Raw genomic sequence first — 22,787 nt, forward strand, 5'->3', positions numbered from 1 at the left:
CTCCCACAGGTTTTTGTTGTTCCTTCCCCTATTTTATCTTCTCCATTATCTTTTTTTCTAATCTCTAGCTCTCCCCAGATTAATTTTAAGAATGGTTCATGCATACTAAAGAACTGAAGAGTGATCAGCTTGGGGCAGATAGAAGGTCTGTGTCTTATCCTGTCTCGTCTCTGATAGTAACCAAAGTTTTGGCTCCCCTTTCAGAAAAAAAGAAGAAAAAACAAACCAAACCAAACAAACCCCAAGCTTCCTTTTCTGATTATTTCTTCTATCAATTAAGTTAAAGACTCCTTCAACATACTACCCAGAGCAATTACCTGAAGCTCCTCATTTTGACTCCACTCTTCCTTTTAGGAAAACTCATGACAGAATCCCTGATGGTGAAATTTTGGTTTGGACTCTTTCCTCCCCAGAAGTATCAGAGTCCACCCCTCCAGAAATGTGTCATTCTTTGAGTTGAGCTGTGAGAGAGGCCCTTGATGGCTGCAGAACTCTATGACCCTATGATAACAAACCACTTTGAATGGGAACTTTAGGCTTGTGGTTTTGAGAAGCAAATATAAATGAAGAAGGTCCTTTTAGGGATGACATGAACTGAATTAAATGCCCCCCTTTTTAAGGGCTGCAAACTCTAATCCTGCCCTTATGATGCACTATTGCATTTTTTTTCTCTGAGTGACCCAGCTGGAGTCTTGCCTTTTCCTCACTAGTCTGCCAAGGAACCTTTGTGCTGAATCACTGACTATTTCCACTGTAATTGGCTTGGACTTCTAGGGTGAGGGGTGTGCTGAATACTTCTCCTTTTTTGCCCGCTAATTGTTTTCTGTGCCTCATGGGACATTTTCTTGAGATTTTCAGTGCTCCTGTAATATTTGATTTGGAGCTGGATGTGTAGCAAAATGAAAATTGTTTCAATTTGATTAATTTCTTAAATGTTGCTTGTCAGTTTAAGGAAATTTTGAGCATTTTTTCTTCTTGCTGAGGAGTGCGTTTTAGACTATCTTAAGACTTCCTGTAGGTAAACAAATGTCAAAAAAATCCTCAACCATTTTTCCTCACAGTTATTTCAGCCAAGATTTGTGTTTATCCCTTTATTGGTCCTTTTAGAATAAACAAGAAATAATGGAGTAGTTGTGCTTACCTTGCCCTATTCCCCACTTCCCAGGCAAATCAAGGGTGTCTCTCAGCAGCAGAAGGATGAGGCAGAGTTGTGATTGCAGCCATTATGTGCGGGAGCAGGAAGGTGATAGAAACCAGTGTGCTGGCTTTTTCATTAACAGCTGTATTCCAGTTGTACTGCTCTTTCTGCAGCAAAAATCAGAAATTTTAGCAGATGGATCAGTGCTACAGTAAACTTTGCATTGAGGAATTGTTTCCACAAAGGTACTTAATATCACTGTAGGCATATGTGTGTGTGTGCACTAACACATTTGCCAACTAAAACTACAGAAGCCAAATGATGGGGTCAATTTAGAGAAGGGAGGCAGAGATGCAGGCCTAGCTGAAGAAGACAGGCACATAAGTGTGGTTGTTCTATGAATATGGCAAAACCTTCTGTTATAGAAGGAACAGTGGGCATCACCCACATTTTGGGGAGAAGAAGACTAACAACAGAAAATATCAGAAGCCTGGGTGACCCCACTGGCTCATCAACTTTGAAAAATCAATCCATGTGTGATTTGCTGCAGTAGAAAAGCAAATCTTTTACAGAGATGGCCATAAAAAGTAGCACTGACATGCCTGCCACGGTGGGGTTAGAAAAAACAAGGCTCCCTTAGTCTCAAGTCTCATCAGGTTTGGCCTCAGTTCTCTCACCACTTGTACTGTCTTTAAACTCCAGGACACATTCTTCTTAGTCAAGTTTTACATGTTTCCTTAGGAGTGTATCTTGTGAATGTCAACCTGAGAACATCCAATTGCTTCAAAGTGTATTTCCTTTAGAACAACTCACATGCAAAAAAACCCCAAGTGTTGTCTGATAAAGGAAATCCTTCACTATTCATAAAATATTTGGGTTATTTGAGAAAAGAGGAAATTGCTAAGGATTAGGTTTACAGCACATGAGCATGTCTCAGAAGTGCTACTCTGTAAAGCTTGTCAAGGAAAAAAAAAAAAAAAAAAAGGAAAAAAAATCCCAGTAGGCTTCCAGAGTTTTGCATCCTGTAGTTTATTACATTTGTCAGTAAAAGCAGCAAGGATTATGGAAGTAGATTTATTAATTTTATGAAATCCTGGCATGAAGGATTGGTGGCCCTCTGATAGAAAATGAAGTGGAAGTGTTTTGCAAAAGACAGACATTGTGTACTTGCAGTGAAAAGTTATTATTGCAGCAAACCTGTTGCAAATAAATCGCTGTAGCAAATCCCTTGGAAGTTACTTGCCTTAAAGTCAATGGGATTATGTTTTATGTCTCCTTGTGTAAAGGAAGATCCTTGGTTTCAATGGGTGTTCAAGTTCCTTGGGGCAGTATACAGAATTAGAACAGCTAATCATAACCAGTTCGGAAAAGTTTCCTGTTGGTGTTTTAGCATTTGTTATTAATGCCTTAAAGGCACACTTTCTGCTAAAATGAAGGTTCATTTTCTCTACTTTCAGCATCTCATCCTTTGTACAAGGTGTCCTTTGGAAGACTTTAAAATATTCAATCCTTTTCAGGATCTTATCATCTGTATGTTGAGAGGAAACTGAGACAAGGACAGTAAGTTGTGCTTAAAATGGTGTTAATTGAAACATGATGATTAGACCGTTTATAAACATGACCTGCGTTTCACCTCAAGGCAGAGTCCATCATGTATGACAGACAAAAATACTGCCATTGAGATCTGAATTGCTAAAAGCCTTTTCTCAAAGTTAAGTCATATCCATCTGAAAGCAGTTCTGGCTGCTTGCATAAAATCTCTTCAAAGACTGTTCTGGTCTAGTAGGTAAGTAATAGGCAGGTACCTGACTAGGTGCCTGCATCACAGAGATAGCAGTTTCACTTGTCTCTAAATATTTTAGCAGTTTCAGCAGGTATGGGTAATAAAGTCCCATTTTCTCTTAGAAGTATGTCTCTACAGGAGAAGGTTAATGCCTTCTGGGCCATGTCAAAGAAGCTGAAAAAGGGGCCTTGCTTTTCTCTTTCTTTTAAACAAGGAAGGAAGTGTCCATGCTGGTATAGTAGCACGCTTTTAGTAACCATAGCAGTCTATCTCATTTTTGTCTCAAGTACTATTTACTTTAATTCAGACAAAAATAAAAAGCAAGTTTGACTCTTCATTTGTACCAGTGTTTAATTTTTTTGCATAAGTTTAATTGGAAAATACAGCTCCTATTTGCCTAAGATACTTCAATGGGTCTGTTCCCATTGTATCAAAACACTAGATAAAATCATAAACCTTAACATCTTGAGAACCACTTAAGAACTATTATCCCTGTTTCGAAGGGACAAAGAACAATTTCCCTAAGGTCACAATAAATGAGTTTCATGTGCTGCAATCCTTGAGTACCTACTCATCACTGGGCCATCCTTTCCTCATTGCAGAGGAACAATGACATGTTCCAGGCTCTGGTCTCTCACTGCCTCTTTCTTCCCCTGCTCTTTATGTCTGGTCTCTATGAGTCTTTCTCTGCAACACAGGGACCTTCACAGCTCACAGATCCAGCTGGCTAAACATGCCTGCTCTCTGTGATCTGGACTCATTGTCCCTTGCTTTCCCCTGCCCTACTTTCTTTTGGAAAGAAAAGAGTATGTATCAGTGGGAAGGAGACAATGCCATGCCTAGCCAGGTTCCTGATTGTGGACAGTAAGGAGATTAGGACTGAGGGGGACACATACCATGAGGGGAACATGCCCACTAAGTGTAAAGTTCTCAAGTCTGTTGCAGCCAGGCATATTGGCATGCATCATAGAAAAAGTTTAGCATCATTGTTCTAAGGAAAGTTTAACAGTCATAACGGTTACAACACTGTAGCTCCTGCTCTGCAACTTCAGTGCTCCATGCAAGTGTTACCTAGGTCTTCACAATACCCTAAGAGTTAAGTCAGCAAATACCATTATCACTGTATTACAGCTGAGGAGTCTGTGTCATTTAAGCGTAAGCTGAAATGGTTTGCTGGACCACAACCACATAAAGTTTACATAAAGTAACTACTTTATGTAAAGCTATATAGCAAGTTAGTGAAAGTGCTAGAATTTTATGGCTCTGTGTCCAATGGTTGTTCCCCATCAGATTTGTACTGGGAATGTCAAAAGATGTCATTTCATAAGGGTCAGGCTTTTTTAGGAAGGAAGCAACCCAAAACCATGTTCCTCCTTTTGTTAATAACATCCTCCATGTGGACAGTAAGCATCTGAAAACCTCAGTGTCTTAATAATGGAAGTGACTTTTTTTAGAAGGAAGCAACCCAAAAAACATGTTCCTCCTTTTATTAATAACATCCTCCATGTGGACAGTAAGCATCTGAAAACCTCAGTGTCTTAATAATGGAAGTGACTATATGTGTGCTGTGTAAGTATGTATATCTTGTAACCATCTCATGGTATGAGTGCAAGTCCTTATGTGTCTATATAATATCAGTACATCTGTATGTTTAAATAGGATGCTTATCCACATGTAATCAGTTGAAATGGAAATCTGGATGTTCTAGTATGGAATTTATTTCTTCTCCAAACTCTGAGTTTATACCGCTAATGAATGTGAAATACTCACAGTTATGCTGGAAGTGTAAGACTAAGAACTGATACTGAATTCATCCCATCAGAAACACTGTTTTTTACAAGTACTTATGCTTATGCACAATGTGTTACAATTCTGTAGGGTTTTTCTTCCCTTTTTTCCCCCTTTTTTAACAATTCTAGAGAGCATGTTACTATATCAGAGACAGTATTTGATTTACACTTAAGGGAAATATCACACCTTGTAGTTCAGTCTTCTAATAATCCTCAGACCTCCTCTTTTTCTATCACTTAATTTAAAATTTCTGAATCTTGGAAAGAGGCTGATTTCAATGTATTACCATTCCTATGCTACAGTGCTGTAGTGCAGTCAAAGAATTTTTCCACATGATCATAGTACTATTATTACTATTGATTTTGACATATCTGGTTCAGGATTCACATGTGGATGAACATAAGCAGTTCTTCTAAAAGCTTAATAGCATTTTCTTTCCTTTTTTTTCCCACATTCACATTTGCTCTCTGCTTTCCCCCTTCTTTTTCCTTTCTTTCTTAAGAGCTTTCCTCTAACTATAGTTTGTCCCTGAAAGGTTATTGTTAACTTGGTACTAGCTTGTAATGAAAATAGCACATTATTTGTGTATCTTCATTGTGATTTTTATTCAGAAATAACAAAAGAAAGAATTTTAAATGATCACTGGTTTACTTTCCCTAGGTTATCAGTTTGTGGCCTCTCAGAAAGGGACCTTGTTTCTGAAAGCTCAGAAAATCTTAAAGATAGCTCAGATTCACCAAAACATGTTGGTTCCTAAATCCCTTTTACAATCCTTTACATTGATTTTACACTAAGCTTAAAGGATTAAATATTTGTTGAATCTGCTCCTAAATCTTTTATTTGAAAGCAGCTCTGTTTATGGTTTTTTAATTAAATATGGTGGATAGCAAGAGTCAAAGCTTAATTTAAAAACTGGGAACTGAATCCTATTAAAAACTGTTCAAGTTGTAAAATATACTTTAGTATGAATGGGAATAAGGAAATCATCCACTGCTTTAATTAAAACTAATGAGAACTAATGTGATTTTCTTTCTGTCTTTCTCACTCTAAAAACATCCAATGTGAGCAGCTTCTGTGAAACTTGTGGGTTTGCTTGTACACAGATGTAAGGATTATTTGCGTGCTGTCATTTGCCATAGATTTCAACAGCAGTTTCCACATGTCACGGAAGGCATACCATATAAAGCAGACGTGTGTTCTCCATGTATGCTGTGTCTATAAACCAAGTAGAACATAATTATTTTAACAGAAACTGGACTGACATTGTATAACATTTTCAAAAGGATTCAGAAGGCTTTGCAAAAGAGCACAGCTACAGCACAAAAATACTAATTAAGATGAACTTTTCAAAGTTGATAAGTGATTTGGTTTTTTATTTTGGTCATGCAGCTGAAGATGCATTAAAGACTGAACTTCAGAGAGTGCATTTTCTTTAAATTAGGACTACCACAAGCAGCTCAGATCCAAAAGTAAAAGCATCCTGAGTTCCTACTCAGTCATTTGTTAAAACTGTGGCCTTATTTCTCTCTAGTCACATTAAGAGTCAAAGCTGGTTGGGAATAGAGGTGGAAGGGAAGCATATGCTCACCTGGATTAGCCTGTCATAGTGCTGTACTTAAGAAGCTGAGTATCTAGACTTTTTCCACTCCTGTTGGTTGACCTAGGAGAATGAATAAAGATGCCATAGTCATGTCTTTCCTCCAAGTCACCCAAAACACCAGCATTTGGACTTCTCTGATGAGAAAGGCTGTTTCTCATATCCAGTACAGAAGTGTGTGGTACCCTAAGATTGCTGTTGCATGTACATAAATGACATAGTTCCACTGAAAGTTCTAAATAATGTAAAAGTAAATAAGTCCACCCTATTTGATTTCTTTATCTGAATCTGGTTTTAGTTTTGTTTGTGGTTGGCCTCTTAAGATGACTGGATAACCCAGACACAGAAATTACAGATATTCACTCTATGTATTAAATTGGCATTACATCTTTCAGCATGAATTCAGGTTCTGCTAGGACTTCTAGGAGTCATTAGTGCTTTGCTGAATTTTCGCACACCTGCTTAAAATATGTTGGTTGAAGTGCATGCTGCGAAGTGGAGTTACTTGGCTTATCATTAAGGATAAATCCCAGCTGCAGAGATCTAACAAATCCAGAGAAAGAATTCAGCAAATATGTTCTATTTAGTCAGAAGCGCTTGCTAATCTTTCCCTCTGTCTCAAGCACTGCTTTCATTGTACAATGTGCAACTGGTCAGCTTATGTAAGAAATAGATGAGGGAGTACACTGATTAATGAAGGAACTGGAAAAATCTGAATAGTGAAGAATATCAAGCATTTAGATTACTTAATATTTCAGGTCAGTAGAAGGTTTTGGAGAAGGAGTAGGAGAAGGAATGAGGGAGAATAGGGCTTAGGGTTCAATGGAAAGTGCCGTGGGGAGTTGTGGGCTTTGGGAACAAGAAAGAGCATTGAAGGTTGATGAGTAATTGAGCTACAGGGATATATTATCTCATGGTGTATTAAGTTCCTTGTGGTGATTATCCTCAGGATGTTAGAGTAGGCGTTGGTTAATGGGAGACTAGGGAGAGGGATTTGGGAAGAACAGGGGAGTATGCATAAGAGGAGGGTGGGATACTGGAGTTAGATGGTGAATTGTTAGAGGCTGGGAAAGTATCGTGGGGAAATATTGGATGTTCCTGCTGTATTCTCATACTCCTCCAAGAGCATCTATTTTTGACGATTGTCAGAGAGCGGTCTAGTGTACTGAGCCACTGTCGGTGTTTTTGTGCTTTTATGTTAGCTTTTATAGTCTCTGTGAAAGGGTGACAGTCTACCCATGTGTGGTTAATTGGCAAAGGACAGCAAAGAGTAGTGCCAAACAGAGAAATATGGAAATAGCTTAGTTAGAAAGGTAGACCTCACTGTGGTAACAGGAGATTGGTTAGGCCACCTTAGGATAAGGGCAGAGAGGAGTTAGAAGGTGGTGGGAGCAGAAGCTAAGGATTCCTGAGCTTCTGCTCTAGAATCCTTAATCCCATGCTCTTCCAGAGTTGTGTTTTCCCAAACAGATCTGATTTTCTGAACTCCTGAGCATAAAAAGCACCTATTGCCCTAGTGCACTGCATGTCTCACCCTGCTCCATTCACCCCCTTCACCCAGCTAACTTTACTCTTAGGTTTACTAATGCTTTCCGACATGGGGATTTGGTTCAAATATTGCCAAATATAGTGGAGAGCTCCTGATTGGGTGGCACAGCCTGTGATGTCTCATGGTTGCACTGCAACCACAACCATAAAAATTAGATTAAAACAACAAGCAACTTCATCTAACAATCTAGCTTTTCTTGAAAAGTGTGGTTATCTCCAGCATTTTCAGTACATTTTAACAATATGGGAAATTTAGTATTTTGTTAGGAAGATGGCTTTTGACTGGAGAGCCCTAAGAAGATGAGATGTAAGCAGAATAATTTCTGAAAGATTTCCTCCACATTTGTGTCTGGCAGTCTGGTATCTACCTCCTCTACTGACCTATGGGAAGAAAAGATGCTGGGGGCCAGCTGTTTTTTGCAGCTTGCCAATGAGGTCTGTGTCACATCAATAATGTCAGTCATTCACCTCACCGAATAATAAATAATGTGCACATCCACAGAAATGAGAGATATTATAGCAAAATGTTATATACAAAGAGGTACTTTAGATTTTAGAAATTTCAAATCTCAGTGTGGTTGTAAAATTAAAGCAATCCAAAGACACTCACCAAAACTATAGTTAATTTTTCAGCTCTAAGTTTATGTGCTACTTATTTGGAGAAGGTGCAGAATTCATTACATTCAGCACGATTGTCTCTGCCTTCAAAGAGGAACTAAACCAGGCTAAGCAGTACTGAAGTCACTAAAATCTCAATAATGCTTTTTGATAGCTAGTTATTATTTCATTTTAATTGAGTTATATTGCACAGACATAGTTCAATAGCGAACCTAAATATCTCAGTTGAGATCAGGGCTGTGATGTTCAAGGATCTGCAGACAGAAACCAACATGTGTTTTCTACCACATTATGGGAAACGGTTTCCACCCAAGAGTTAGCTAAGAGTTTAATCCTGCAATTAGTATGCTCTCTGCCCAGAAACTATCACTTGCAGCACAGCAAGACAGATGGATTTCGGATTAGAAAGAAATCTCTCCCACAACAGAGTAATGCACAATTTATCAGATATAACTTGGGACAGTGGCTCATACTTCTCTGAAGCAGCTCTGGGAGACAGGATATCAGAAAATTATTATTTGTATTTCATTCCAATACAAAGTGGGGCCCGTTGTGTCAGACACTGTATAAACAAATAGTAAGAGATGACTCCAGTCCCTAACATTTTAGAATCTAAATAGGCAAGGCTAACACAACTGTACAGGAAATACAAGGATATGGCAAGGGAACGTGATTTGCCTGTGATCACAGTGTTGATTGGTGATAGAGCAAGAAGCCAAATAAACCGTTTGGATTCCCAACTCTGCAGTCTGTACTGTGGTTGACCTTACTATTAGATGATTATTAGTTTCTTCTGATGAGTTGCTTATATTTTCATCATTTTCTTTCATATTCAGTGTTACTGGTTTGTCAAAATTGCTATACAGAGAATAAGTCCCAGGAGGAGCAGTAAGCTGGTTACGCTACTTACGTGAAAAAGAACAAAGGACTAATAGATCTATAATCAAGGTAGATTTAAACATTTGTATGTCATAGCAAGCAGTTCTTCCTCATATATATATATATATATATATATATATATATATATATATATATATATATATATATAGTGTACCATCAAAGATTACTTTAAGCAAAAATAGCAGCTGGCTTTGAAATTAATGAATATAATCTGTAACAGGTACATATATAAAGCATGAAGTAATTCCTGGCATTCTTCAGTTGATACAGTATCTGAAAGTTGGGGAGAAAACATTACAATCCAGGAAAGCTACACAACATATTTTATTTTATGATTTTTTTTCCTGCAAGTGGATGAACAAGCATTACAAACATGCCCTACACCTGTAAGATCTAGTTATATGGCAGGTAACCAGGGAATATTCTGTGTTTTAAAATGAACTCTGCACATTGAATCAGGCAGAGAACAGCTGGCTTAGAAATCAGCCTGAGAATCAGAATAATCTATGAAAGGTATTTGTGTTAGCATTAAACATTTTTGCATGCTGTCACTGCAGAGGATAGCCTCTGAGCTTTGTGGATTAAGGAAGTGGCTGGTATGACTTTATGGAATTGGGTTGCCTTGTTAAGGTGGAAAACTCAATTAAAATTTAGTTATGAGAAAGCTATGTGAGCCCTTGTGATTTACTGCTGCACAATGTGGATTCATATTTTAAAAGGCAGAGTTTTCAGTCAAATTCCTGTCAAGTTATTAGGGAATAAGGCTATGGTCATTTCTGCAGCATGTCATTCCTTTTTGAGCAAGAGTTATATACCGATATGCATGTCTATCTGATAAGCAATAGAAAGGCAAATGAAGATAAAAAGAAACTATCCTTTAATAGCCAAATACACTTGGAAGACTAACTAAAGCACAAACTAGGGAGGTGCAATCCTGGATATAAGAAAGAACTGATTAGTCTTTGTTAAACTGTCTGTACTGTGTTTGGGAGCAATCTACCAGCACCAAGGCAGAGAAGACATTCACTTACTACAGCATCTCTAGTTCTAGCGTTAGGATGTAAATCCCATTTTTTCCACAAACTGGAGTTGACACAGCTACTTTTAATTCATGCTTTTAGATATGTCATTGCAAACTGAGGGTGGATGCTTTTCCCTTGGATTTTGCTTGCATTTATACCTGTACAAAATAATTTACATTAACTCAAAATAGGAAATTATAAGAGAAAATTAACTAAAATCAGATTAACCAAAAAGCTAAAATTAAATGGAAACAAAACCTGCTAGTATGGAACAAAAGTGCCCACACACAGACTTGCTCCAAAATAACTAATTGTATGAAGTAAAACCAACTGTTATTTTAGTTCCAGGGTTTTTTGTGCAGAGAAGCCCTAGGACCTCTGGCAATTAAAATATAATTGTTCTTGTGATGCAAATATTTACAACCACTCTAAGGCCCTTTTAAATTGCCAGTGCAGTGTAAAGTAGACACAGCGCTGCTGAAAATGAGGGCAGAGATAGCGAGGCCAGAGGCAGCAAGGCCCTTCATATTTTATAAGGATTTTGAGGAGACAGCACTTGCCAATCGTATGAGGTAAAAGAAAGAAGAGGAGAGGTCGAAGGGTTTGCAGTGAAAAAGCAGATTGTGGAAAGCAGAAGAAATACAGTAAATGAAAACCCACAAGTACAAATGGCAAAGGATCAAAGGTGAGGGGCTGTGTAGGAGGGAGGTGCTACTGATGCTCCCAGACATTCAGGGATGGAAAAATTCCATTAAAACTAAGCACCTGCTGCTTAAGATTAGGACTTCAAAATTACAAACCATGTCAGTAAAAGCATTTTGCTTTGCAGTTTAAAGGGGAGCTAAAGGAAACAGCCAAAGTATTAGGAGGTGGAAAAAGAGAGAATTGGGAAATATTTTAATGAAACTGATCTGTGCACATTTAAGATGGGATATTGCTTAGGCATGGCTGGTTTCAATCTGATTTTAATTTTTGTTCACCAGCTTTTCAGCTGTCTTCTTGAGCAAAAAGAGACTCTTTAGTTTAGTTTAGTAAGGGGATAGGCAACCGAGCTTTGGATGGCTTCCTAACTTTGTGCCTCATTCCTCTTCATGGGTGTGTCTGACTTAAATTTCTGTTTCTTAATCCTACTCTAATCTTTGTGGGCGAGGAGAGATGATTTCTGACTCTTTTGCCCATTGTAGGGTAGAATGCAACACTGAAATCTCTTCTGACGGAGTAAAGGCTGGCAAATGTTAGAAACCACAAGAACTTAGATACAGAACCAGCCTATACTTAACTGACATACACACGCTCTCATCGGCATGCCCGCACAACCAAAAACCAAACTGAAGGCTGCTTGGTTTGAAACGGCTGTTTCTCCTGCCCCATACTGCTTTGATATTTTCAAGTCGATGAGCTGAGTATCACATGTCAGGGATTGGCAGCAGACAATGGAAAGCCAAAAAGCTGTTCCCAGTCCTTCACACTGAGATAGAATTGATCAAATTGTTACTTATAAATCGGTGGAAAAAAGCAGTCTAATCTGCAGCATGCCCTCTCTCTAGTCCCACTCCCAGACTCCAACTGAAGCACTGTTTCCCTTTAAAGAACTTAAGATTAACCTGATGATTGCTTTTAAATAGGAAATAGGAAAAAAGAAGTGGCTAAAAGGAGTTATATGTCTAGAGTTTTACTTTCCTCTGCTCAATGAAGGGATACTCGCTCTTCTTGTCTACTTTGAATACCAGATGTCTCTGCATAGTCAAATTGAGACATCCTGAAAGAGAAAGATTTTCAGATGTCCTCAGCTTTTTCTGGAAACTGGGCCCCTTTAAAGATGTCTCAAGTATGACACTCAAAAACAGAGTCATCCCAGATTGCACAGTGCTTTTTGAAACTCAGCCAGCATTTTTAGTAGCCTATGCCTCAAGGAGTCTGGGCACCTTACCCAAAAAGAGCTAAAAATGTAATTTGCAGTTCTTCAAGTAATCCAAAACAAAGTATCAAATCCCTTCCCATCTTCCTTTGCCAGGGAAAGTCCCTGTGCACTGGAACTGGCCTCATTCTGCTGCACAAGGGACAGCAGAAGTAAATGGAGGGTGGAGTGGGAGAGCTTTTGGAAGAATGATCAGGCTGTGCGTAGTGCTCAGCCCTACTTAATCACAGATGCCTTGCTTGAGAATCGAGTTCCAAATATTTCCATGGTGCTCAAACATAGAGTTACCTGGCTGTTGTCTGTGCTGCAGAATTTCAACCACCAGAATTTCCTTGGCTGTGCTGCAGCTGATGGCTTTTTCCATTATTTTAATACTCACTCAGCAGATACTTACTTGGTGTGGGTCACTAACTAGGCAAGAAAGTATTGACCGACTGCTGAATTTTCCAAATGTGAAGGTTAATATGCCTATGTGTTGTGGCCACAGAGGAACAGTCTAAAGACGTGTAGAATAAATGTGCATGGCAATATGCACACAGCACATGGCAGACACATGATTTGACATCTAGCTACATGTCTAATCTTTGCCCTTTTATAACAATACACCCCTTCTGAGACTTAATCCTTTGGCCAAAACCAGGGATTGTCAAGGAAAAATTAGTCAATGTAAAAGTCTTAAGAAGTGATTGAAAATAGTTCTGCTACAGGTGGACTGAAGAAGGCTTTCATTTCTCAGTTTCTTTTTCTTAACAGGCTAAGATGGATGTTGTAAGACATTAATCATCCTAAATAAATGAATAAATCATCTGTACTAATATACAGATGGGTTGTAGTGAGGTTAGGGAACTAAAGCAGAGCAATGTGATAGACTGCTTCTGTCATGAACGATTTGCCACCCAGCTCACTCTCTATTCTGGCTACCAACTATTGCTGCCAAAGGAGCTGTTACAGTGGGGTTTAATAGCATCAAACAGGAATGCCAGGTAGACCTGTGGAACAGACACCTCTGGTTTTGAAAAGAGACTTAGAGAAGCATGATTGGAGCCATCACAGATAATTATCTTAACATGAATTCCCATTACAAGGCATACTGAAAAGAGCTGGTCCGCTCTTTAGAGGTATAAAAAGGGGACATAGAAAAATGCTTTTTATTCTGTGCAATAATCTGTGGCCTGTTCTGATGTCCATGCTTACAGAAGGGTACAGCAATAACGAGACAAAGACTTCAGGACAGGCCACAGAAAAATGCTCCCTAGGGGCTGGAAGATCAGACTTGTGAACATTGTCAGGGTGTTTGGAGTGATAAACACATTTTCAGAAGTGGCTTAGGAGAATGTTTTGAATATTCTTTCAAATTTGTGTTAAAAAAAAGGCCCAAAGGTTTTTAATTTTTAGTTATTTTTACCAGTTGTTTGGAAAAAGCTTAAAGCCTCCTGCGCTGAAAAAAGTGCCGCTTTAGCGAGTAAGAGATTAGAGAGAAAATTATACCCTGCCTTACGTTCAGGCTGTGTATGTTCTTCAGCATGCATTGTCTTGCATCCCTGAATTAAGAGACTAGAATCAACTTCAGGTATCCAGGCTTCAGCTGGTTGCCTAAAGAGTAAGGAAGAGCTCATCTGCAAGGAAGAGCTCATCTGCTCCCACTCTGATGATGCACAGCTGGCCAAGAGGATTACTTTTGGGGTCTCTGAAGAGCCAAAGAATCTAACTTATAGCTGGAGACGGGACACAGGAAAGGACAAATTGGTGTACTGAGGAGATACAGACACTTTTGGGTTGGCTGGTGTATCTTATTCCAACATGCAGGGTCACACTAACCACAAGGCATGGGACTTGGCAATAGTTTTCACCAGGCTCAGCAGGAGGGCCCCGAGGAGCTTCTTGCCTTCCTGCGCAGCTGGGGGCATGATTCAGCTTCCAGGATCATGTGAGTGTGTTGCAACTAGGCAATTCTCTGTCCTTACAAGAGGCTCATTTCAGGTAGCATTTTGATTTTTCTTGTTCCATACTCGGAGCACACTTCTCACTAATTACTCTCCTTAAGATAGAGTAATTAAGACCTTTGGATTTACAGTAAAGATGTCTACATGAAACAGTATATGGCTAAGTATCAGAGGAGGTTCAGGTAGGCCATCTTAACCCCAGCCCTGTTGTGTGGAAACAGTTTTGGTTATGGGCATTTCCGAAACTCATATGTTTTATGCCCAGAAACAACCATTATGCTCATATAGTCTGACCTCCTGTGTGGCAAAAGCCTTTCAGCCTCACCCCGTAATTTCTGCATTAGGTACACATCCTGTGGTTAACCCGCATCCTGTAGTGGGATTATATATCGAGTTTTGTATTGATTAGATTATGACCTGAGACAAATTACATTTTTAGCTCGGGTTTTCAGTAGTTTTGGCTTGCCTCTGTAGGTTTTTCCTTTTAGAGTTTTGCAGGGCTTCTCCCAGTTACTCTTCTTTGCCATCTAGTTCTTCAGCTCCTTCCTTCAAGAGCAATTTATGTTGAACTAGAAGTCTCTAACTTCCTTGCCTTGGGCTTGCACAGCCTGAATACACCTTCCACAATACTGTAGAAAAGATGCCTAGAAGAAGTTGTTTCATGAACACTGGAACTAAATATTGTTTTCCTTCAGACTTGCAGCCTTTATAAACCTTATATGTAATCCTTACGATAACCTGAACTTTTCTCATATCCTTTATGCCTTGTCTCCCCTGTGAAGGACAGTATATGCTAGGTGACCCTTGCAGAGCTGTGTCTGTACTTACTGGTGAGCCATTTGCAGCCAAACAGAATATATAACAGCTGAGTTCTTTGGGTTTTTTTAATGTCATCAGGGCAGTAATTTGGGTGTCTGTCCTTCAGCAGTTGCTAGTTTTCACAACACTGGTAAGAACTTAATTTTCCTTGGGATTTCTACACTTTCGTCAAGATTGACAGGTTCAGAAGTTACTGTGTGTGGTGGGGACAAGGCAGACAAACAGATGATTAGAAAGACAGCACAGAGACATAAACTTGTTTCCTTAGGAAATGGAGCTACAGATTATTACCCAGGGAATTTACGGTTCTTTAAAATTGCTACCTCTGGGTATTCTTACTAGTCGTTTTCCTTCCTGTCTTTCTTTGAATCTTTTCTTATGGTCTTTTGGGTTTCAGGAAGGAGTGGGACCATGTGAGTCTGCACAAAAAGTTAGGCCAAATTTTCAGCATTGTGAGGTGATACATGTGGGAAGCAGTAGACACCACCTTACTGCAACTTTCTTAAAGCTTTTTGGTGCCAAGAGTCCTCTTGCAAAATTGCATTATTCAAATGATGTAATTATGCAGGATTACTCTCAAATATGCAACCAGAGTGACTGATAAATGATTTCCTTTACTCCAGCAGTCATGCAAGATTAATTAGGTACAGTTAGTATGGTGACACTTTGAAAATGTAAGGCTTTATATAAATGTTGAGTGGTATTTACACTGATTATATACAGGATGTTGGTTGGTAGGAAATACATAAGATGTTTTTTAATGCATTTCTATATGTGCAGCTTCATTTATAAAAGTACTTTCTTACCTGTACTTTGCAAAGGGTTTAAGAATTATGTAATGGATGCTTTGAATGCCTAAGTGTGGGTTTAAAAGTGGCCTGATTTTTAGACACCCATCTGTGGCTATCACACATAAACTACATTTATGCTCTGTCTGTCAACTTCCCTCACAATATGTCAGTTTTTACATTCTCAACTCTTGTGATGTTGGATGGTCCTCATGGCTCTCCCGTGGCAGTCAGCATTGGCCAAATGAGAAAAGGTAAACAGCTGGCTTGTAGATATTTCTAGTATTGATACTATTTACTGCCCTACTGATTTTACTGTTTACTACTACTATATACTAATTTATTTGTATCTGTGTTTGTATGACATCTAGAACAAAGTATACTTTTTTTAATTATCATTTGGAAAAGTTTGTCCATCCTCTATGTTCTCAGTTACTCATTCCTACTCATCCTGCCAAAGTTTTCCACCCTCTCAGCTGTCCTGGATGCCAAGTGAACACTTTGTGTGGCTGTGCTGTAAGTGGGGAAGGAAATGGAAGCTGCAGCGAGGGAAGAAGGAGCAAGTTTTTGAATATTATCTCCTTAATTGCTTTTTCTCAAATCTATTACAGATTGTTCATGAAAGGTAAATCACCAGCTCTAATGTAATGCAAAAGGAAAGGATCTTTCCCAGCAATTAGATTCCTGAAAAGTCCCCTGAGCTCTGAAACTTTCAAATCTGTGGCAAGAAATAGAAAAAAATGTGGGATTTCCCCAGTTAAGATGGAGCAGATTATTTATTCTGGAGATTTCCTTGAAGCCTGTGTGCAGTACTCATACTAGCAGGTCTTTTTAATGAGCTTTTTTGCCTGCGTGTACTTTCTACTTTGTGTTTCATCAAGGGGAAGAAGCCTGGTGTAAAGGCAGTGTAGCCCAGCTGAGCTGTACTGTGTGCTCGGGCACCCCATCTTCTCAGCTGTGAATAACAGATTGATGGAAGTCACGTCTGGGACCAAGGGGAAGAGACCAGACACTCAAAATGAAGTGTCCCTGGTCTACTCCTGGTAACATATCCCTGCACACATCACTTCTAATGTCCAAATATCCTTCATGGCAGCCATGAAGCCCTTCTTGCTGACTTATTCTGTATTGTTTTCCTTTTCATTGCCTTAAAAGTTACTGCTTGTTTCCTGCCGATCCTCCTTTAGGCCAGTTTCATAACCAGCCAATTGCATGCTCCACACACTTGACCTGTAGTGTATATGGGATCTGGGTGCGAATGTATTGGCTCTGGGCCATCACTGTTGACTGTTGATATTTCATTGGAATTGCAAAACTGTTATGTAGCAACACCATGTTATTGGAAGAGGCACAAGTGTTTGGTTTGTTTTCATGCGATTCCTACATGTATATAAGCTACACTGAGAGCTAGGGTAGAGCTAACTAACAAGTAGTGTTGGGTTTCTCATTGCTCTTTTTTGCGAATGTAGATGATATGTATACACATACATTAGCTCAAACTTCCCCTTTCTTTTCCTTGTCCCACTTGAATAATAACTAATCATGAATTTTCCCTGAGCTTGGCTGTCCCCAGGTCTGATTCCCTCTACATAGTTTGAGAGTTAGATTGTTTCAATATGCTCCAACCTGTGCTGTAGAAAAAGTGTTATCCGGTGACTGCTGCACAATGCTGCAGGACTGCTATTTGTCAGGACAAAGCAAAGTTTATAACCATTATCCACTTTTATATACTGTGCTTTGCACCTTTAATATTATTCAAATTCAACTTTAATTTCTGCTACTTTTAGAGTAAAACTGACTTTGCTTCTGCAGCCCCAAATCTCAGCAATGCCCAGTGACACACTGCAAAGACTGCCGCATGTTTCACCTGTTTAAAGTAAATGTTCAAAGGCATTTCATTCTTGCAGGGCCCTTCCTGTGGGCCTGTTTCAGAGGTTTTATCTCATTTTTGTCTTTTGCTTTAATATGTTTAGTACGTCTTGACCTAGTAGCTCAGTTTGATGCCTAGCAATACTATAGTGGATAGGCACCAAAGAAATACAATTTATTATGACGATGTTGAGTTCAAGTACAGGGGAAGTCTTCAAGATGTCTTGGTACAGTTGTCATTGTGATTGTTACTGATATAAATTTTGATTTATTGTTGCACTATTAGCTCTTGTACATTATGTGGTGTGCACGGCATGTATTTTAGTAATGTGCCAAAGTCAAAATTATAATAGTAATAGAAGAAGTTTAGCCTAGAATTTAAATGTGGTGAAAGAGCTCTTTGGTTTACTGGCAATGATAATCGAAGCAAAAAGAGAAACAGGCTTTTTTTAATTGAACAGGACAAAGGTAAATCACAGCTAGCACTCATTCCTTCATTGATTTTTTCAGGTGATCATATGTGTCCCTTTAACTCCATGGCTGAATTGAGTATAGGGCCCTGCTTACAGCCAGGATGCACAGGTGACTGCTGTCTTACCTCCTCCAACGAGTAACCCTGCTTCTACCCCAGCAAAGGCCTGTTTTCATCTGCAAGGCTCTCTGTAACTCACCCACATGCAAATGCTTCTGGCCTTAATTAAAGCAGTTCACCTCTCTCTGCCTCAGGGGATGGTTTCCTCATAAGGGAGTTGTGTTTAATTAGCATTTGCATAGCATTCTGCTGGTTGCTCTCCGGGAGCGTTGTTCGGTAGGAGCGTGGGATTGCTGAAGCCTGACTGGCAAGCTTTGCACCCTCCTAATTGACACAGAAGCCAAGTAGAAGTTACACAAGGAAAGAACAGAGAATTGTTAATGATGGATCATTAGCAAGTAGCTCCTTTGAATGAATGTAGATAACTTTATAACTCTATCAAAGTGAAAAGTAGCGTGATGAATTATGCATCAAACAATAAAAGCTCAAGGAAGACACTGGTTTTATAATTGCTGTGCAATTTTCTAGCATGCTCTAGTTTGTAAGATTAATTTCTTTGGGAAGTGTGAAGCATTCTATGCCTGTTGTACACTTAATGTCAATTTTGTTTTTCTCTCATTAGAGGTTTTATTCTGTGTCTCTTGATATCACTGCAAAAACTCCCAGGGTTTGAGATATGCAATTTTTATACTAGCAAAAATTTGCACAAGCAAGTGAAAAGTGTATAGCTACTAAACTAGTTCCTTTGAGGGTCTGCTGATTTTTCGGTATAAAGAGTTCTCAGATACAGACACCTGAAATAAGATTGCTTTATATCTATATATTATTATATTTTTTAATAGAAATTGCCCAATAGTTTTGTGGCTACGTTGAATTTCTAGACTCATAAATCTCTAAGGGGCATTTTTGCTCTGAAATTATCTTCAGAAGCATTTCAGTTGGCATGGATAGATCATTTCTGTGGCTTGCACTAGTGCCAGTTCAGCCCTCAGTCAGTCCTAGGAAGAGGAATTAATATATGTGAGCTGTTTCTTAGCTTTCATGAATATTAGTGGGTGAAAGGGACTGTGGGAGATCATCTAATCCATCAGCAAGTCCCAGCAGAATCAGCTATGCTAGAATAATTCTTGTTCCTGAAGACCTGATTGGTAAGAACTCTGCAGCCTCCTTGCATGGCCTGTTTAAGCATTTTGCTACCCCTACCATTATAAAAGTTTATTTTCTAGTACTTAACTTCACTTTCCTTTGTTGCAATTTAAATCAATTCTTTCTCATTCATCATGAATGAAAGGACATGAAAAAGGATTTACTTCCTCCTTGCAGAAAGGTCACATGGATTTTTGCGGGGTTTGGCGTTTTTGTGGTGGTGGTTATTTTTTACATTTTTTGAAGACAATTTTGAAGGTCTTTTTTGCTGGCCTTTCTCTTTAGGTCCACAATCCCGCTTGGTTCAGTCTGTCATCTTTTCTCTGATCATTTTGGTTGCTGTCCTGTAGAACATCTTCAGGTGTTCCAGATGGCTGTGCAGTGGGGGCCCCACACCAGACACTGCTCCAGCTGTGACCTGCCAGCTCTAACTAAAGCAAAAAGATTATTTCATGTGTCCTGCAGACTTCTCTCTTGTTTGTACATCCCTGTAGGACGCTTTTCTTTTTCGCAACAGCATGATGTTGTTGACTCATCTTCACTTTGTGATCTAGAATAACCCTTAGCTATTCCTACCTTGCTATTTGTCCCCTGCCCTGTATTTATATAATTAAATGTAATTCCTTCCCTTTGACATTATTAAATTTCATCCTGTTTTATCAGACCATTTCTCCAGTGTAGCCAGGTCATTGTGAAATCTGCTTCACAGTCAGTTTTAGCTTCTGAAGTCCTCAGAAACCTGAGCAGGTATGATCTGAGTTCCATCAGCCAACCCAGTAAAAATATATTGATTAGTGCTTCATCCTGAACAGATTCCTCTGGAGCTCACTTGAAACTTTCTTCTGTTTTAGAAGATCCCAGGTAGTAATTCTCTGAATATGATTTCCCTCTCAGTATTGTACCTGGCTTCAGATTTACCTAGGCCATGTTTCTTTAGTGAGTTTATGGAAAATAGCAGAGAACTTTCTTCCTGAAAGTCAAACCTTGATCTGGAATCCTAGTGGTTGGAGGGTCATCTCACCTGACTTCAGATGTCTGGGTGGTAGAGGTCTGCATATAAGGTACTTGTCTACCCTCTCCTTTATGGAGGAACATAGGTGATCACAATTCATCTGGCCAGGTTTAGTCATTTACCAGTGTCTTAGAAGAACTACACTGTAAGTTTGTCTTTTCATCTGCAGTGATTCCAAAGGGAGTCTAAGCAACTAAACATCTATATCTAGGCTATTGGCATCTAAAGTTAGATGGGATGTATCTCACCTCCAGCCCTTCTCCTGGTAGAAAGACAAGAGATCAAGCGTATGCTATTTGTTCTTAATAGATACATGCTGGCTGTTACTCATCTCCTCAGTACTTTCATTGTGATTATTTGTTCCAGTATTTAATGGAACTTGAAGTTAAATGGTTTGGTCTGCAATTTCCCAATTCTACCTCCTCTCCTTTTTAAAAAGAGGAACTGTACCTGCCCTCTTCCAGCAGCATACTCATCAGGAATGTACAAAATCAGCTTGAAAAAACCCTCTTTTTCTAAGCATCCTTTATCTTATTTTGTCCTGCTTGGAGGTGGATACCTTTACCATATTAACCATTTGATTACAGTCAATGATGACTGTTGAAAAAATGGCATTTTGGCATGCTGCATGACCTTTGTCAGCATCTCTCCTTAAATAAGTAGTAACTTCAAGTAGTGAACTTCCCTACTCCTGCCCTTATAGGATGACTTCTTGCTGTGGTTCACTTCCCTTGCTGGATAATATTCTGTGTCTTCAGAAATACGTCAAAGACTGTTCCACCTATTAAAATGCTCTATATATTTCTTTGCATTTCTGAGTAAAGCTGTAGTGTCATAGGCAAAGACATAACTACGTATAACTTTTTCTGTAAATTCTTTTTGATGATATAATAAAGACCATAACTATGAATAGAGGAATCCTTCTGCCAATTGTCCAAAGCATCAAAGGTTGTCGAATTTTGTATTAAAGAAAAGGTTTCAACTGACAATTTGAGAAATTACTGTCCACTATTTCTCTATAAAACACTTAGTCTTTCTATGCATACGCTGAGTGCATACCTCAGTTTTGATCCCAGAGTAAATTTGTAGCTCATTCTGTCTTCTGAAACTGGTAGTAATAGTACAGCTACCTGTCTGCAGGGAACTACACTGAAACCTCTGTTCAGTTCACTAGAGGATTGGTAAAAAGTGAGACCTGACTTCCTGCAATAGACATTAAAGTCTTCGTATCATTGCCAGCTTCCCTAAGTGACATCCACCTTTGAAATTATTCTTGCCAGGGTAAATAAACCATTGTTGATTTTCTTACGGCTGCTGCTACCTATATTTTTCATTGAAAATGTAAACCAAGCTGGGGAATATTATTGTTGTGCGTGATGTCAGTCTTACATCACTGCAGGATAATGGAGCACTCTGCAGAGGTACTTGAGCTGTTGCTAACTGGAGATGGTGCTTCCCATCATCCGGTGTGCTGCTCCAACATCGGTAACAGTGTGTTAACATGACATTTCATTGCGCTCTTGTGCTTGTGCTGCCTCCTGTTGTAGACAGTGTGGAGATTTCTGCACCACATCCTGTTGCGTGGGCTGGGCATTGCCTGTGTTGTTCAAGTAGCAGAGAGTGGTAGACCTGTGATGTGATATGTATGACTCAGAGCACCCCAATATACATACCACTGGGAACAATAGGAAGACTTTTTAACGTTGGGTGAATATTCAGCAATTCTGCGTTTGGGTGAACTACTTAAAACTGCCTTATTCATACATTATTGTGAACTGGGATTTTTTTTTAGTCTATAATTCCAGAATATAGCATTTCTGCGATAAGGACTGTGGTAAGACTGCTGTGAAAATTAGATGCTTCCTTTAAACTAACACAGACACTTCAATATAAATATGGGCAGTAACTTTTGAAAATAATTTCCCTCCCATCTGCTTTTTTTACAGGACCAGGTGTCAGATACAGTGAATTTGCTGTGTCACATCCGAAACCACCTCCGCTTGTTGGACAGCATACAGTGGAGATACTGAAGGGCATGCTGGGGTATGAGGATGATGCCATAGAAGAACTGCTCCGCACTGGTGCTGTGGCTCAGCATGAGGTCAGATAAGGAACATTAGCTACATTCCTTCACACTGAGTTCACACTACTTTGTCCTCTCTTTGCTCCCTTCAGCTCCCCTAATGGGACTCAAAGAGAAGACATAATTTAATTCCTAATTTTCTTCCATGTGTGTTTGTATGATTTTAACACTGATGTATCAAATAAACAATCTCATACTGTCTGAGTGAAAGATTTTCTTGGGAGGGAGGGTGGTAAATGTAATTATACAGTCCTGTGTGGCTACTCATTTTCTGTACTTC

The 22,787-nt window shown here is 39.1% G+C and overlaps 1 protein-coding gene across 1 annotated transcript in view; it reads left to right on the plus strand.

Moving 5' to 3' along the window:
* Positions 1–22,534, plus strand: part of SUGCT (succinyl-CoA:glutarate-CoA transferase) — a 333,906-nt gene extending 311,372 nt beyond the window's left edge. Inside the window, exon 13 of the mRNA XM_010581786.1 lies at positions 22,371–22,534. Within this exon, the coding sequence (XP_010580088.1) occupies positions 22,371–22,534 (164 nt within the window). The remainder of the gene's footprint in view (positions 1–22,370) is intronic.
* Positions 22,535–22,787: the final 253 nt, after the last annotated feature.

This window comes from Haliaeetus leucocephalus, unplaced genomic scaffold (assembly GCF_000737465.1).
Source record: "Haliaeetus leucocephalus isolate CR32 unplaced genomic scaffold, Haliaeetus_leucocephalus-4.0 Scaffold808, whole genome shotgun sequence".
Taxonomy (NCBI): domain Eukaryota; kingdom Metazoa; phylum Chordata; class Aves; order Accipitriformes; family Accipitridae; genus Haliaeetus; species Haliaeetus leucocephalus.